The sequence below is a fragment of the Labrus mixtus genome, chromosome 18 (genome assembly GCF_963584025.1).
Source record: "Labrus mixtus chromosome 18, fLabMix1.1, whole genome shotgun sequence".
Taxonomy (NCBI): Eukaryota; Metazoa; Chordata; class Actinopteri; order Labriformes; family Labridae; genus Labrus; species Labrus mixtus.
This window is the reverse complement of record NC_083629.1, coordinates 18940333-18959371: the sequence shown is the minus strand read 5'-3', so window position 1 is coordinate 18959371 and position 19039 is coordinate 18940333. Positions and strand designations below refer to the sequence as shown.

The window sequence follows — 19039 nt, the reverse complement described above, 5'->3', positions numbered from 1 at the left end:
TAGCTTTGTGTTGGCCAACCCTGGCGGGGACATGGCGAGCAGAGCTGCAGAGGTGCTTAAAAAGTTCCCCTATTACCTCACAAAACAAATGGCCACCATTAATAACAGGGTTTAATCTTGAAAAAGCATCCAATTTTCTCCCTCTTTTTTTGGGAATAGGAATCAATCTTTTGGAAAGTTAAAGCTCTTTAATGCTTCTTATGGTCCTAATGTGAGGATGTGAGTGTTTGGGGACAGATTTCTGAGATGTTTAAAGTGAAAATGCTGAGGTAAGTGAGGTTTTCCTCAACTAAACGGCAGATGGACAAATGGAAGTCATTTCTTCTTATGGTTGAATGCCTTTGAGTAAGATTTGTAAAATAATTATAAAGAAACATGTTTGATATCTTGCCGTTTTTTTGTCATTCTGAATGAAAACATGAAGTGCAAATTCTGTCTGGGACCAGATGAAGCGGAAGGAAATGTTACCGACGGATTTTCATTAAGATTCAACAAGAGGCAGGCTCCGTGAGAGGTTAGATTATTGGCCGGCAGGCGCATGGACCCACACACACGCGCCGAGACACACACACACACACACACACACACACACACACACACACACACACACACACACACACTCCCTCACACTCACACTTCACAGCTGGTGTGTGCCTTCCTCCAGCAGAGACTGACAGAAGCGGGGCGACCGCTCTAAGCTGTGCGCGCTCATCTCTCCTCTGCCTCCACCAGCGCGTCTTTCACTGTTGACACAGAAACTTTGAAGAGGTGAAAGGCAAGACGTCAAGACGCCGACAAAATCACCGTCGACAGCGAAAGAAGAACAGGGCAAGAAAAAAAGAAAAAGAAAGAAGAACCATCAAGTCCGAGGAGAAGCGGTGGAGCCGGGAGAAAAGAGGGAGCTATGCCATCTCCCGCCGAGCAGAGCCCAGTCCTCCTCTGTTGTGTGTCGGAGCTGCAGCATGGTGTCTCTCCCCGGACTCTGGACCTACTGCCTCGCCCCGGGGAGACCTCATCTCCTCTTCCTCTCTGCCAGACCGATCCTGCTGCTTCTTCTTTTTGCCGTCTTCTCCTCCTCCCCGGAGTCCTGCTTCCCGCACCCGCAGCACTGCCACATCCTCGCCCGGATCGGACACACCGTGCGTCTCGGCGCACTCTTGCCGACCCGACAGCCGGCACGGATACAAAACGCGCTCAACCGCGCCCTGGCTAGCCTCCGGCACCAGAGCGGAGGCGCGGACTCCTCAACCACCACCTCCTCCTCCCAGACACCCCCTCTGCTGCCCTTCAACCTGAGCCTGGAGATGGTGGCTCGGTCGCCCTCGGGAGGAGACCCCGAGTCGTTGTCCCGGAGCGCCTGCCAGGACCTGGTGGTCAGAGGGGTGTCCGCGGTGCTCGCCTTCCCGCGCTCCAGGGAGGAGCTGATCCAAGTGGAGTTCATCTCGTCTTTTCTGGAAATCCCTTTCATCTCCATCCTGGAGGACACAGAGCCTCTGGTGACTAAGGTATGTGAGGATTCTGTGTGTCTTCTCCGTGCACCTGTAGCAGCACATTCTTGGAAGAAACACAAAAATCATGAAACACTGAAGGCTGTGTTTGATTGTTTTTTTTTGGGGGGGGGGGGGGGCACACTTTGCACTTCAATGAGCAGCAGCCTGTGGTGCAACATTTTCTCATTTGGGCCTTTATCACAGAGTTGACTCTTGCAGATGAACCACTGGCTGACCCTTTGGCCTGTGGCGAGGATTTTGGTGTCTGAGCTGCTACAAAAACTCATCTCAACTGGCAGAATTTAAGTCTAGCTAAAGGCAAAGGAACCCCGTAAGCACAGGTACATTTAGCCAGGGTAATTTGAGCAATTACTCTTTTTTTCTTTAGAAAAGGCTCAAATAAGGACATTTGGAACATACAAAGAAAACGAAAGGATAATTGGTCTAGCAGAAGACTCTTAAGTGTCTCTGATTTTTAAGTTGCACTCTAACTGTCCTCCTCCAGTGAAGTCTGGTGTTCACATTGATCTGCAGCTGAGCTTCTTCTGCTGAACCTATACAGGCCCCCTCACATGCATGTTTAATGTGTAGCCCTGCATCGGTATTGGACTGAACCCTCCAGCCCTCCAGCTACAGAGGTTTAGAGTGAAAATCTTCTTTTCTTCTGTCTTTAAGTTCCTCCTGCTGTGTGTGTGTGTGTGTGTGTGTGTGTGTGTGTGTGTGTGTGTGTGTGTGTGTTAAAAGAGTGTGTATGTATGATAGAGTGTGTGTCTGAATGGGTGCATCTTTGATTGAAGAAGTCTGTGCTTTGGCACCTTTCAGTGTGAATCATTCAAAGTGCTGAGACGCTGATAGATGGATGTTACAGAGAGGTTAGGGGCTTTTTGTGGGTTTAAATGTACATTTTTTTGTGTGTCTATGAGTTTGTAGGTGAAGGAAATAGATGTGTGTGTGTGTGTGGGTGTGTGTGTGTGTGTGTGTGTGTGTGTGTGTGTGTGTGTGTGTGTGTGCCATGTTAGTATTCCCAGCAGCAGTCGAGCTGCTTGCCAGTCAGTCAATCCAGCTCCAGTCATAACCGCCTCTATCCAACTTCGCAGCCGACTGCATCTCTGCTACACACACTCTTACACACATAGAAAGTGCACATAAAGGGGACTTTCACACATGTCCATCTGACAAACACACACACAAACAAACATACACACAGTCTGAACTAAGGGGCAGCGTTATAGGGACAGAGAGAAGAGACAGAGACAGAGAGGGTGGAGTGATCTATAGTTTAAGTCTGAAATCTTTGTCCCGTCGCGTCTCTTTGTCAACAATGGATTGCTTCTTCGATTTCAATAAGGATTGCATGAATGAGAAGTCACACCACTTGACGAATGTGTCGGCAGTGCGAGGAGATAAGCAGAAGGAGAGGAAGAGAGAGATGGGGGGGGGGGGGGGGAGAAAGAGAGGGAAGGGTGAGCCGGGAAGGAGGAGTGTGTGTTTCTTTTTTTTTTTTTTTTTAGCTGTGGGAGGCCTCTCAGTGCTACAGAAGTGTGCCAAGCAGGCAAAGAAACAGCCATGTCTCTCTCTCTCTCTCTTTCTCTTCATCCGGCAGCTTTTCAGCATTTATAGAAATAATGTCAAACAGCATGTTGTGTATAAACACATGCCTGTTTTTCTTGAGCTTTTATGTCTGTGATAAACAAAAATAATTCAGCTGTATATTAAATGTACGAGAGCTTTTTTCGCCTCCCTCTCAGTGTCGGGCTCTTTGGTTCCCAGGTGTTGTGTTCAAGGTACCTGGCAGCTGCAACATCTGCTTGTTTTGTAGGCAGCGGAGGAAGAAGAAAAAAAACAAAAACAGGGGAGCTGCTATGAGCGGTAAAAGTTAAAAGACGTATATACACGGTGAGGAAAAGATATGCAGAATTAACCTGCAGAAATCCATGGTTCAAGATTTCAAAGTGCTAAGTTCAGTGCGAGCTTGCGGAGGAGTCATGAGAGGAAAAAAACAGACAGATGAAGAAATTAGCGAAAAATGATGTAAATAAGAGGCTTACGTAAGGCAAACAGTAAGTTATTGCAACAAGTGATTCGTTAATACAATTATCGATCCCATCTCCTAAAATTTGTGGTCATATCGATGTGTTTCTCCTCCTTTAATCATTGCAAATATATTTATTTCCCCTCTGTGAGTTTTTTTTCACTATTTTCTGACATTTTGCACAAGAAGCAAACGATCAATTTGTCATAAAAAAAAATCTAATTGCTTCATAAAACTGATGAAAGTTCTTTGCTGCGGCTCTAAACAGTGTAACTGTCTTGCACATGGGCATTCTCTTCAGCTCTATTCAGCACCTCCTTAACAATGGAACTGAAATGAAAGGATGCAGGCAGGAGGCGGGACAGGTTCTCCAACACACACAGAGAGGGCGAGAGATGAGTGGGCCGGGTCAACAGGGAGGCAAATTGTTACCCTGTGCAAACATGGGAATCGTACACCGGCTTCTCCGCTGATAGCAAATTACACAAACGGAAGATATGACTCTAATTAAAAATTCTGTTTACATGCGAGCATCAGGGGGGAGGAGGAGGAGGAGTGCTCCTGAGAGGAGGAGGAGAAGAAGAAGGAAGGAAGGAAGGCTGGAGAAATGCAGAAACAAAACAAATGTGTCTGCCAAAAAAAATGCCAAATCCGTCACAGATTGATCCAAAAAAAAGGAGGGCTTTTTTGTTTTTGGAAGGCCAGTCTTCTCTCATGAGTTTTTGAAATTGGGGAGAATTCTTTTCCGCAGGGGGTTGGGAATAAAGCCCGTGGTTTTTTTTCTTCTTGTGTGCAGATTCCCTCCCTGGACATCAGATAGACACACACACACACACACACACACATCCACAGTAAAAGGGACAAGTGTGTGTGCAGGAGGACACACTTGCTATGCTTCCTTCATACTGTCAAGACAATTTGACACCAATTTAGAAAAACACGTATAGCATATAGGGTTCTGATTGAGCTTTCGTAAGAGGGTAAAAAGACTTCCTCAAGGTCAAATGACATGAGAAGGGGAAAAAAAACAATTTTCTCAGGAAATAATTCGACTTGTCAGTGCAATAATGTCCCTTAACCGTCAGCTTCAATTTCATATTTTGTGTTTGATTTGAAGACAAAACTGGATTAACTATGCCGAGCCATGATGTGAGCTTCATACTAATGTGTCTTGCTTACGTTTTCAACCTCCTAAAACTTTTCATGCTAGAAGTGCACATAAATAAGAGTTGTGATATGGTATGAAACGGATGGATGGACTATGACTAATACATAAAGTTCAACTATTTTGAAGCAGGACAGCAGTATTATGTAGTTGTAGAATGTAATACAAATACAACTTGCTATGCTGTGACTCACAGTAAATCAGGTTCCACCAGCTGCCTTCAGGTAGAGATGTTCCAATACCACGTTTTTTTCCTTCTTTTTGTCAATTCCAATACATAGACTTGAGTATTGGCCAACGCCAAGAACCCCTTTGATACTGTTGCATAAAACATATGCACAGAAGTGATGGACAATGGCTGATATAAGCCAGCTTTGACAGTCATAACACTTTCTAATAGCAGAATATTGTATATTTCTTTACAATAAATGACCCAAAACTAATAATTTGGTTGGGGAATTCACTATAAGCCATAGCATCTGATGAGTGCACCTACTGGTGGTATTTGTTTCGTTACCTATGCAAATGACGGATTATCGTATCTTGGTATCTAGATTGGCATTGGACCTCAGGGTTTTTGGACTGCTTTTGTTTGTTCATTGATTTGTGAAAATCCAAGAGGTTTAAACTATTGAGCGAGGCACTGTGATATTTAAACCCTAGGTGAGAAGTCTTGAATCCATACTTTCTGTATGAAAACATTTCAGCCGATGATTTTCTTATTATGAAATGTGTACTGTAAGACTTTGAGTGGTTTTGTTGATGTGTGTTGCTGCTGTTCTTGGTCAGGTCTTTTTTTGAAAAAGAGACTTCTGATCTAAATGGGACTAATGACATATTTTCCAGACTTGCTCCTAAAACCACAGCTGAGGGGTTATTGTTCTCAAAATGCAGGTACATTTCACCACAGAATGATCACCTTGGACTGACTTCCATCTTTAATTGCATAATAACCGCTGCAAATTGTGATGTAATGTTTCCTTGTGTTGACCCATTGACTGTACTGTTTATAAAGATGGATGATGTCTTTGCCCTCTGCAGAAAATGGTAAATGGACTTGAGCTTGTAGAGCGCTTTTACAATCTTCAGACTTTTTAAAAGCACTTTTACAACGCATGTCACACCTACCCATTCACACACTGATGGCAGAATCTGCTATTTAAAGTGTCCTTCAGTATTAACTAATACCATTCATATACATTCAATTGCGCTGAAAAAGCAGTGGGGGCAATTAGGGGTGAACTGTCTTGCCCAAAGACACACCAGACATGTTGCTGGGGATGGAGCTGGGGATCGAACCCCCAAACCTCCAGGTTGAGAGATGACCGACTTCAGCATGAGACACAGCCGCCCTTAAAACACTGAGAACCCAAAATACACCGGTCAAAAGAAACACACATTTAAATGACTGATACAACTAAAAAGATCCCTTTGGTTGGCACAGTCCACAGCAGACCCGGGTTCTTATGTCTGTTAGAAGCAGATACTCTGTTAGTGTTTATGTTTCATCGCGCCGCTCCTCCACTGCTGTGCTAATCGATACAGAATGCCATGGGAGCGTTTGAAAACACAACTGTCAATCATGGCGTTAAATCCCTTGTTATAGCAAGAAGTAACTAATTAAGACTAAACTTCTCAGAAAAGTACATTCTTGGACATAAGTCATCATGATAAGAACCAACCATAAGGTTAGAAACGATGTTCAAGGAAAATGTATTTGGTATGTATTTTGGTTTTGTAGTTCACCCCTGTCCCATCTGGAGACATGGAGGAAGCAGTAGGGGGAGCTCTAAATGTTTTGGCCGCACTTTAGCGGCAGCTGTGGTGCCATCCATCTTTTTCTGCCGTCTAAGAGTGGACCCTGGATAGCGACTAATGGAGATCCAAATGAATAAATCACTCAAGTTCTGCTTAGTATCTATTGTTAAAATGCTCCTGCGTTGAAAATCTCAGACAGGGAGACCCTAAAGGACGCAGACAGACATGAGGACGGTTAGTCAGATGGCGACAGAGGTCGGGTACCCGTCTGCGTTCGCCTCGCTCTGCTTAGTCAGACTGAGCTGTGGGACTCTGTGATGCGTCTCAGCGAGGAAGTGCTTATTCCTCCCAACCTACTTAAGCTAATTAGAACCACTGTGTGACCCTTAACTGTAAATCTCTGCCGTCCATCTATGGCAGGGAGGATGGGGAGGAAGAAGGGACAGAGGCAAGGGGGAGGAGGGAGACGGAAGAGGAAATGGGCCCCTAATTCCCATCAGGGCTATAATGGACATTTGGGAAGGTGATTTGTTCATCAGCGGCTTTTTGCAGAATGAGGGTAAAAAATGAAATTGGGACTATTTGATGTATTAGTAAAGGAATCCCAAAATGACCTTAATTAACCCAAAAAATCGAATGAGCTGGGTATTAGAATTGAAGTGTGTCCGGGTGTGTTGGTAATAGCAGCATTTGTCATCATAGAGTAAAATAATTCTGATGCCTGGCTGCCAACGGATTTAATTGAAAAAAAAAAGAACATCTTTCGCAATCGCAGTCATTCTTAATGCAGCCAGCATTTTCTCAAAGCTCGGGCCTCACCAAACAATTCCAGATTCAGTGATAATATCACAGAAATGATTTTGCGGATCATGATTCCTATTCCCGGAAATGTATTAGCAGGGAGAGCAGAAGGGAAATGGTTTTTGCTGATTCCTGAGTGTGATTGGGTGAGAGGGGTTGGTAGGGTGTGAATTCATTATTGGACACACTTCACAGTGAAGCTATACTCCTGCAGCTCACTTACTCTCACTTTAGCCCCAGCTGCAGCTAACATTATTAAGATACACTCTGAAAGTCTGCGGTAAAGCACGATGTAAGACTAATTTCACATTCTCTTATTCTTTTTTTCTCTTTGTAGTTCGGTTAGCTCAATTATTGCCACATTAAAAGTTACATTACAAAGAAGAGAAGAGCATGTGGTCTACTTTCTACCTGCCTTGTTTTTTAAGAGAGACCTTGGTCTTATGTATGCACATCCTAAGTATAAAGGCTTATTTGCTTGGATCCTGTTGCTTTAACCTCTTGCACTTGTTACCATACTGTTGTGTTTTGTTTTCCTTCTGACTCCCAGCATCAGTCGAATCTCTCCAAATGTTGATGCTAATGTTATTATCCCTTGCCTACAGTACAGTCCTGTAGTGTACAGTTCATAAAGCTTAAACTGTTTATGATTTAAAATATCCTTTATTGTCCTGCTGGGGAACTACTTTTCCCCTCTGCAATCTATCCGTCCTGCATTCTTTCATTAAGTAAGTCCTTTTTTTATATAATGACATACCTCATTCTGCTTAGTAAAATGAAGATTAGTACAGTAAAAAACCCAATTTGCGACTTTGAATGAAATTACATTTTAATCCAGGGACCCTGCTGAATAAGACGCATTGTGGCTCGGAGCTAGCCCTACTCTCAGAGGACACACACATTCAAACACACACACACACACACGCGCACACACGCAGAGAAGCACATGCACAAAGTCCATGCAAATCTATACCTGCATGTATGTCATCCCCGCACACATATGCAGTGTCTGTTCAGCGCTCACTAAAGGTTATTAAGCGTAATGAGACTTTACGAGGGCCGTGCTGCCTTTGGTTTTTTTTTTTCCCTCTCAGATGATGAGGGGATTTGCGCCCGGGCCCACAGAGGAATAAACGAGTGCAAAGAGAGGGGACAAAAACTTGTGCCGAGCCAGAGCCGCAGGCAAACTGACAGTTTGAGACAAGCAGGCCTCTTAATGCAAACAGCTCAAAGCTTTTTCTTTATTAGTGTTATGATGACAGTTCAGCGTGGTCTTGACTGAGCCAGATTAATTGAGCAGTGCAGAAACGGAGCAGAGCGGAGGACGTATCAACCGAAAGGACTGTGGGGCTGTTTGAGCTGCTCAGCGTGGCGTTTGAGTTAGCATTCCAATGTTTGGTTTGTGTTTTAGCCCTCTGGTGAAACACATGTTTCCAAACCCGCCTTATATTTCTCCACAGAGCTAAAGAAAATAAGCAAACGAGGCAGACAAGTCATGCATGGAGGCAGAATTCAAAGGAATGTCTGCATGTGTCAGGGAGAGAGGGAGATGGGGTGTCATTATGAAGAGTTAATGGAGGGATTGAGGAAGGTATGTAGGGATAAAGGAGTTAGGGATCCCTTAAGGAAGAAGGAACCAGTCGGTTGGATAACTTGGAAGAATGGATAAAGGAGGAATATTGGAATAGGATATTGAGGAACAAGGGATGGGATGAGGAAAAATAAGGAATCTGGAAGTTGGGAATGAGGTATTAAGGAGGGAATGGCAAATATAATTTATAGAATGGGAGAGAAAAGACAGAGAAAGAGGGTAAGATAAAAAAAAAGGTTAACAGAGGGTGTGCAGAAATATTGATAAAAGGATCTACCGGGGAATCAAGTATTGGGAAATGTTGGAAGCAGGAGGAACTGGTTTTACCAGAAGGAAGGAATTAACATAGACTTTGAGGATTTAGGGGATAGGAAACAAGGGAAGAAGGATTTGAAGAAGAAAGGGAAGGCTATGGCATAGTGTAAGAAAGGGGGAAGAGAACCCAAAATAAAGAAAAGAACCAGAGGTAGTAAAGGTTGGGGGAAAGAATGATGTGAATTCTGATAGAAGGAAACAAGAAGGTACCAGTTGGTAGGAAATGCTGAAAAGAGGGGGATGAAGGAGTCAAAAAGGGGACGAGAGAAGCAAGATCATGAAAAATGGGTGGGCTCTGGTAGTTGGGATTGAGGTGTCAAGGAAGGGGAGGAAGGAAATCAGTTTCACGATGGTTGAGTAAGGGACGAAGAGAGAAAGAAAGAAAGGATTATAAATCAAAGGATGGAATGATTGGAGGATGGGTCAGGAAGGAAAGGGGGAACTAAGGGAGTAGAAAACAGAAGGGGGTTCAAGTAGTAGAACATGTCGGAAGAAGAAACCAATGAAATTAGAGGAATTGGGTGGTCAAGTTCCAGGAAGAAAGAATCAAGGAATAGATTAAGGAATTAAGATACAAGTGAAGTAGAGAATGGGTGAGGCAGTAAAGGAAGGGGAGATCAGGGGAGGAAAGGAAAACAAGATAGAGAAATTGGGAAATCAGTGAAGTAGGTTTATGAAGTAGGACAATTAGAAATAAAGATATCAATGAGGAATCAAAGGGAGACAAACACAAGCATAATCTGATTTGGCATTGAAGGAATGATCAAGGAAACAATGAAGAAATCAGGTGGAAAGATCAAATGGTACAATCAGTCTGCAGGATATGAGAAAAATATGTGATGTCCAATTACATTGTTCAATATTGCGATAACAGCGATGTTAGATGAATAACAAAACTAAATTGAAAGAGTGCGTATCAACTTGAACTCACAGATTTTATGCGTAACTCCTGTTTTTTTTAATGTTTTACACACACTATGCCATTTGCAACATATTTCTCCTTAATCTCATTTCATAACAATACGCAGTTTATTTTCCACTACTAAATTGGCTCCAATAAATCTGATAGTAGCTGATAGCTAGCTTCAGCTTCACCTGACTGCATCAATATGGTGGGAAAAGCATGACCATTATACCCAAAGCCTCAATGCAATGGTTAAAATGGTTACACATTTTGCTTGTTTATAAAATTGTATTTATAACGATGAAATTGCGCAGCCCTATCGAACACTAAAGAGAACTAGTGGCAGTATCGATTGGAAAACGGGACATAATTTGAGGAACATGGAATGACGGCTCAACCACGGCAGGAAAAAATGTGAATGTATTTAATGACAAGAGGAGGGGTCGTAAAGAACAAATGAATTAGTCAAGGGATGGATGGATTAAGTAAGAAATGAGGAACTCGGATGGTAGTAAAGAAGCGTATCAATTGCTCCACCAAGAAGATGATTTGCTACAATTTGCCACCCCTTCAGGACTGGAATCCTCCAGGACCTTGAGGCGTGCTGGAAAGATTGTGGCCGATCCCTTCCACCCGGGACATAAACAGTTTCAGAAGATTACCTCACACACTGCAGTTAGAGTCATCTAAACGTTTCTGCCCTTGACGTCTCCTCCCATCTGTTGGACTATCTTCATCATTTGCACATGTTCTTTAAACACAATGCTACAATTTGACTTTCAAATCTCTATTGATGATTCTTGACCTGTTGTACTTGCTCCTTGCACATTCTTGTTTTTTTCCACTTATGTTTATTGCTGTGAAACCATCTATCCAGGCCAATTCATGAAAACATACTCGGCAACAAACCTGATTCTGATCAGATCTGGATGAGGAAATAGGAAGTAAGAAAGGTATTTAGATGTATGGACTGGAAGAAGGAGAAATGATGCTAGAAAAAGATGGATACAGAGGGACACTTTTGGGAAGGAGAAATCAAATAAGAAAGGAGACATCAGATGAGGAAAAAGTGGAAGTAGTGATCAAGTACAAAGGGAATAACCAGGTGGCAAACATGACATGAAGTGAGGAAGGATGTTAAAGAAATAAAAAGGAACAAGTTCAGGACATCAGAGATCACAGAGCACATGAAGGATCCAGTCAGTCACTGTAGGGAAAGGTTCATCCAATAAGAAAGAAAAGTTTAGATTGGGAAAGAGGGGGAAGGGGCTGCTGAGGAAAAGAGTAAAGAAAAAGGGTAACTTGAAGAAACAAAGAAATCAGGAGGAGGAAAGGATGGTGCAAAAAGAAAAAAAAAAACGGGTAAATCCAACGAAACAAGACGAGAAGGAGAGACAGGGAAAGAGTTAGAAAGTTACCAATCACAATTATAAAAGGGATCAACACAGGGAGGGATCGATCGGAAAGAGCTGTAGGAATGGAAGAAGGGTTGGCGGAGGACTGGAGGGGAACGAGGGTATTGAAGGAATGCAGGGGAGGATGACAGGAGGCCTGGGCCTGATGCTTTTCTCTTCCGTGGAGGAGTTTGATGGAGGCGGTTTTATCTAAACTGCGCCGGTTCATTAGAGGATTAGTGAGTGATAACTTCGAGCTATCTGTGATTGAAAAACACCCTCACACACCGGCATGTGCACACTCGTACAGATAAGTGAATGCACACACTCTCTCTCTCTCTCTCTCACACACACACACACACACACACACACACACACACACACACACACACACACACACACACACACACACACACACACACACACACACACACACACACACACACACACACACACACACACACACACACACACACACACACACACACACACACACACACACACACACACACACTCTCTGTCTGATCAGATTATTCTCATGCAAAATTATTCAAAATGATGAGGAGACACATGTCGACATGTTGTCTGCAACTTTCTGGATCCTTCCGAAGTTAGTTCCACTTTTCTTTGATGCTGTTGACTCTGCAGCAGTTGTTGATGTGTGTACTCACAAGACTGTGTGTGTTGTGGTGATTGGAGAATAAGCCAGAAAACCCAAAAATCTAGGCCATGTGGTCTTCAGTGATAAGGCCAGACTTGGAGACAACACACACATAAGGGCCTATAGAAAGTCCCACAGGTCACAGGTGAAAGGCAAGCAGACGGGAGAGGCAGGCAGAAGGCTAGACAGGTGAGAGAGACATGTGCTGATGTGAGATTAAACAGATGGCTGTGGGACACGGCTGAGCGAGTGCCAAAGCGACAGGTTATCAAAAGAACCCAGGGGTAAAGAAGAGAAGGTGGGGGAAGTGTCCAGAAAGGGGGGAGACAAAAGCAAAGGATAAAAAGTAAATAAGAGAAAGAGATACAGAATGATACCGCAGCTTAGACAGTCAGATAAGTCATTCAGGTAAGTTAAGAAAAGAAAGATTAAAACACAGAGAAGAGGACTGAAAAGTAAAGTGAGCAAGCAGGCGAGAGACAAAAGAACGAAAAAAGGGGGGAGCAGGAGGTGACAGGGGGAATGTGACAGAGAGAAAAGATGTCAGAGATGGAGTTATTTGAGAGGCGTGAGAGACGTAGACAGCGGATTGAAGGATGGTAGACCCCAAGGTAACTTCTGTGTTACTTCTGGGATATTTATGTTGGGAGTTGGCAAGAAAACAGGAATGATTTAGAGCCCATCTGGATGGGTTTCAACGCCACCTGCCCACAGAGGGAAGAGCAGTCTGTGAGGAGACGCACAGCGGTGCACTTGTGGCCCTCACGTACACACACCAACACGCTCCGTTACATCGTTTACATCAGTTACATGTGTAGAGATGCAGCTATATCATAGCCCATGTGGCTCCACTCCAGTCCAATGGATCTGGAATTAAATAAACACCATCCTGTTTGAATTCTGGCTTTATGGACAATTTACTGGGGCAATGATGCTAAACTTACAAACCAGGACACCAAGGAGTTTTTTAAAGCCAGAAAGTGAAATACTCTGGTAGAGTCTCTTGGACTCAGTCCAACTGAAGAGCTTTACTTAGGAAGACACCAGGTGTCTGATGATGTCTGAGGATCACAGACTTCAAATATTAAATATGAACACCTTGTTTGAAGTAAAACTCGTCACTTTTTGTGGAAAGAAGCATTAAATATGACTCAAGACCTACTTCAGCTACTGGAGTTTTCCATTCTTTAAAAAGAGGATGAAACCATGTTTGATACTTTTATCTAAAGTGTCTTTGCTTTGAGCTTCAAGTTGGGTTTTTCAAATGGATTTTGTTAAATGCTGGCTTTACTAGGAGACATGCTGTCAACTCATAGTTAGAAACAGAGACGGACCTAGAAATCTGATTGGCCACTACACCCCAAAATCCTAAACTATAATTGGCTTTTTTTGCCTTATCAGTGGTGGGGACTTGTAGGGAAATTAGCTATTTGGGCTTTTTTGCAGCTTCTTTTGCCTTTGAATTTAACCCATTTTAGATTACATTAGTACTTTCAATTAGTGATGTTGCCAGGCCGTAAACTGAAATTTTTATTTCGACTAAACAACTAGTCGAAATGTTATAATGCCAGTCCATCCCTCTTTTTTCCCGCAATTTCTTAAAGTAAAAAAATTAAATGGGATTCTATTAGCGACTTGCATTGCATCAAATTGAACTGTACAAATCAAATGGAAAGAAATGGGATTGAATTGTTGTATGAATATATAATTAATTAAATTGTTGCCTGGATATTGAGATTCATATCGGATCGTCTTGCAAAGAAGAGAGTCACACCCCTAAGTCAGTGCCCCAGTCAGGCCACCCCAACTTAAAAAAAAAAGAAAGTCTGGATCCCACCATGGTTAGCAACTAACCACCGTCATGTAAAACAAATAATTTACAAACCCATGTGGTAGGATATAAACCATTAGGAATGGAATTTGTTTGTCCCTTCATCACCCTAAATATAATTGAGACAACCGATGCCCACCAACAATACCCTCTGTCGACTAATGAGAAAATAAATTGATATGCAACACAAAACAGTTTTAATGGATTTTTTTCTTCCTTTGTTTTTCTCTGTCTTATCGAAGTGGAAGGCATGCTCTCTGTGTTTGATCCACACTTTTAACACTGTGAGACAAGAGAACACAGAAAGTATCAAACAACCAGGGCGTCTATATAATCACCATCTGGATTAAGATTGACTGATACTGATGACGTGACATATCAGGCTGATCATGGAGCTATAAAGGAGCTTCTATTTGCTTTTTTTGACATGATTTCTAAATGGATTTATATCTGTGTGTGCACAACAGGGCTGTCATTTGTTATTTGAAATTCGATCATTCATTCCAACCTGGGGGAGAAAGTTCACATTCGAATGGTAATGAGCCGTTCTCTATATTCTAATGTGTACGGACATTACCATGACATGACATGTTCAAGATTTGTTCCAGGTTGATTTTTTGAAAAAAGTGACAGCACTAGTGCACAGTGGACTACTCAGAAAGTAACTGAGTTATGACTCAGAGGAGCAGAATGAAGATGACTGTACTTGCACCAATGTGGCCCTAGAGGGTTGAAGTACCTTTAAGAACCCTTACTGCCTTTTACCTGACATAGTCGAATGCCTCTTACCTTTTACAAAAGCTAAAAAAAAGGTAACATAACTTGCTTCTATATCAATGGCAGAACTGTATTTAGTTTCAGCTTTACTTAACATTTCTTTCCATGCTTTCAGCTCAAATATTTGCTGTCTCCTGAACAATGGGGCGCTCTGTAAGAACAGGGTAAGAAATTGAAACTGTTTATGTGAAGTTGGTGACAACACCACAAAACGGGATAAATGCCTTCTTTCTGACTCTACCAGAACACTTCACACGCCACAAAGATATATTCTCAGTGCACACAAACTGCCTCTATCACACACCTGTAATCTCCTCTAACTGCCATATACTACACAGACCTATCGCTGAAGATGTAATCATACACACACTTTTGTACCTTTATGCAAAACAGAGAGAAACACACACCTACACCTGCACACTCACCGCTCTACCCCACACATGCTTGGATACCCACGCTCAGTCAGATTGTATCTGGAAGCATCCATCATACATACAAGCAGTTGTCATTTGTTGGGGAAGTCTTGCTTCTGTTCTCTCTCTCTCTCTCTCTCCGTATTGACCTCTGTGTTGGAGCTGCCTTCATAAAGCAGAGCGGAGCGGAACGACAGATAAATCCTGAGCGATAACACAGGCTGTCTGCCGGAGCAGGAAAACATCACGACCATCTGATATTCATATGCACAACATCCAACACATAAACACTATTTATTGGCTGCGAGGAGACATGGTACAACTGTGAGACAGAGGGTAGCAGGGAGAAAGAGATTCCAAATTGAGAGGGTTGAACTTAACGGATGGTTGCATGAGGCAAGGAGACGAAAAATGAGAGCTGAAGACACATCGAGAAAGAAAGAGAGACGTAGAATGAAGGAAAGAAAAAGAGTGATCGCGTCAGGGAAAACGGGATGTGATCAATTTTTCTTCCTTATTGCCCTTCAAACAGAGGACAGAGCGTCCTCCAGATAGCGCTAAAGCATCTTCCCTGTCGCACTTATCTCATGCCAAGTCACGCAAGAGAGCGGAGCAATATTTCACTCTAATTCAGGTCAGTCACATTTATAAATCTAGCATCTATCCCCAATTTACTTTGACTCTTTTATACAAAAGGATATTTGAAGAACACCGCGAAGATTGCAGAGATTTATTCTGCGAGCGAGATCTGGATCTATTAAAAAGTTGAGACATCTACTCTCTTAAAATGACAAAGAGCATGAAGAACAATGGCTGAATGAAAACCAGTCAAGGCTGAGTGCTCATACTTTAGGGTTTGAAGTTGTGGGTTTTTTTGGGTCGTTGATGGAATAAAGTATGAGAAACACAAATGTTGTGTTTCTGCTGTTGTAAAAGCGGCTGGAAACTGTAAAAACTGAGCAGAATCAATAATTCTGCTGCACCTCAGGCGAGGAAAACACAGCGCTGACGATACTTTAATTAAAGAAAAAAGAAAGGGACAAGGGTGGAATTTTTTTTCAGGGGAAAACTTCTGTGTTTTCCTATTTATGAGCAGTAGAGTGGACTAACATCTGGACATGTCACATTGAGTTTTTTTGAGGAGTTGGCTGTTTATTTCCTTTTTTTTCTTGTGTCACGCTGTCGGAGTGAGCTGGCTCTGAGGCATTCAGGTGGAATGGGTTGGTCTAACACTCCTTTTCAGGCAGGGCAGCAGGGCGAAATGGTCGGACGGAGATATCTTCTTCAGGCCGCTCACTTTTGAAGACTACAGAGGGAGATTTACAGAGTATAAAAGTGGAGTACATCTCAATTTTGGATGGTATGCCACAGTAGAGAGGGTGAAAACCTTTCCTTTTCACTTGAGGTAACGGACATAAGAAGTACAGAAAGGAACTGCTCACTGTTTGGCTTCTGTTGAGAGAATCACGGTACCTTTTACACTCTAAAAATATCAGAACACATTTTTCCCCGTTTTAATGCTGAATTTAATGGAGATGATATAAACGTTTTTCCGGCTTCAACTAAGGCCTCTTGACACTAAAAACACCTCTGTTAATTTCCAAAATGGCCATCTAGTCACTATGGTTATAAAACATTGGTTGGTTTTATATGAAAATAATTCAAGGACTGATGTTGCCAAAATGTGTTTTGTAATTCTGGCACAACAGTGCTTTTTATAATGATGCATTACTCCAGAACTAGTTAGCTTAAATGTTGAATACTCATCCCATAATCCTCCTGTTAGTGGTGGAAAAGTTACATTTCCCTGAGAGAGGGAGTATAAAAATTAAAACTGAATGCTCTGAAATGGTGTTTTGTGTTCCAACTAAATAAATTGTGGGGTTTTCACATGTGAATCCTGTGGGAACGCCGCGGCGCCTCTCATCTGGTCACTGGTGGTTCTCCAGTTATGGTGTGATTTTTGTTTGTTTTGTTGGCAGAAAGTCTGCACAGCTTATGACTCAGCAGAGCAATCATTTGTTTGGGACCTTCCAGAGGCAGTCACTCCCAGACTTTGTCTAACAGTGCTAATTTTCAAAATGGCACTGTATTACAGTGGCAGCATTCATTGGCTGCCTTGTGTGCTGTGGTTAAAGGACGCCTGATAGAGACGGAGGTTGCCGGTCGGTCCATTCATGTGTCGGTCTCAATCAGCCCATCGTGACGGGAGCAACGCCGGCCACCGCGGTTCGACTGCCAACGCTCTCCCAGCAGTGCCGCTGCTCTGCCAGTGTGACTGTTGGTGTGCATGTGTGTCCTTTGTCATAATGCTGGACACGAACATTGTTTAGTGTGATTAGTGTGTTTATTCAGAAGCTTGTGGTTTTTGGTATGCAGGCCCAGTCTTTGACTTCTCGTGCAAAATGGCCAGGTTGAAATCATCAAAAGTTTGCGAAAAACTGTGATTATGTGAACAAAATGTTTGGCAAACATTTTTTGTTGTTGAGTTTTTTAATTCACTTCAATTTGTTTTTGTTGGAATTTAAAACATGGACCACTATGAGAGACACTTTCCCCAGGTGTGCAGCATTTACCCCGGCTTCTAGAGATGTGCAAGTTTAGCCAACTAGATGGTTAAACGTCATCAAGCTCTCTAGTCAGCACCAGAATTACTTCCGTCAGTTAAACTCGAGCACCGGCGTCATTCACATGTTGTGCTCAAAATGTAAAGCAGCCCCACCACCAGCCAAGGCTGCGGCCACAGCTGGGCTGAAGCTCTGGTTAATGGGCCTGCTCCCCACACTCTACTACATGGGACACAAACTAGAACAGTGAATGGATAGCACCTTGTCGGAACAGGATGGTTCGGTAGCGTTTTGATGTCGAAAATTCGATATGGATAATTATCACGATAATTGTCAAATCATTATTTCTTTCAGATTTAAAGGCCGATTTTCTGGGTGAAAGCTGAAGAAACCAGACGGTTAATCATGGTTTAATTATTCTTTATTGTCAGAATGTGACAAACTCTACTTGAACAAAGTTGAGTGGCCTACAGAAGTATGAAACATGGTTTCATCAGCTTTTTAAGAAATAGAAAACTACAAAAGCTGAAGGAGATCTTGAGTCATAGTTAATGCTTATTTGCACAAAAAGCGTCCCTTCTTGCTTTGCTTTCTTGTTTTATTTTCAGACCTCGTGAGTTTTTGAACACTGATATTAGTGGTTTTGTATGTTTGTTATGAGCTTTTACATGACTCATGGTTGTGGGTTTGTGGAAACATTTTCAGGTTTTTACCAACATGGACACATTCTTTTGTTTATGTAGAATAAATGATCGAGACTAAAAACTAAACTGAACTAATGTATTTTGCCACATTTGAAAGCTCCGAGAGAAGAAAGCACAATGCTGACATACTCTTGAATAACACTTTTACAATTGTAAACATGTTTGCTCGTGGTTGCCTTTTCACACATTCAAAAGACAAGGAGTGTTCACAAGAAGTCTTGCGTTTTGGCTACTCGACTAATAAAGGTTCACAATTCAACCTCAGCATCTACTCTACTCCCAGTGTTTCTATAGCTGATACACATCCAACTGAGTTCCAAGCTAGCTACAGAGATATGCAGCGTACAATTAGGTTATCAGATTATTTCTTACCAAATGCTATTTTCATTCATTTCTTGGTGAAACCAAAACCAAAACAATGAGCTAAACTAGGCTAAAAGGCTTGCTGAGGAACGTTACAGTCCAACGTAAGGATCCTCTGAGATCTCCTTTCTTGATTAAATCATTTTGATTGGACCTCTTTCAGTTATTTCTACTGATAGTAACACTTAGTATAATTGGTTCAAACTGTTGAAAGGAGTGTAATAAAATTCACATTAAATGATCCAATACAGCTCTGAAGGAAGGTTTGTTTAA

The 19039-nt window shown here is 42.4% G+C and overlaps 1 protein-coding gene across 1 annotated transcript in view; it reads left to right on the top strand.

Annotated features, from left to right (window-relative positions):
- The first annotated feature begins 392 nt into the window (after positions 1–392).
- The window catches only part of grin3ba (glutamate receptor, ionotropic, N-methyl-D-aspartate 3Ba), an 84228-nt gene continuing 65581 nt past the window's right edge, over positions 393–19039 (top strand). The window contains exon 1 of the mRNA XM_061063341.1: positions 393–1505. Within this exon, the coding sequence (XP_060919324.1) occupies positions 963–1505 (543 nt within the window). The 5' untranslated portion in view covers positions 393–962. The remainder of the gene's footprint in view (positions 1506–19039) is intronic.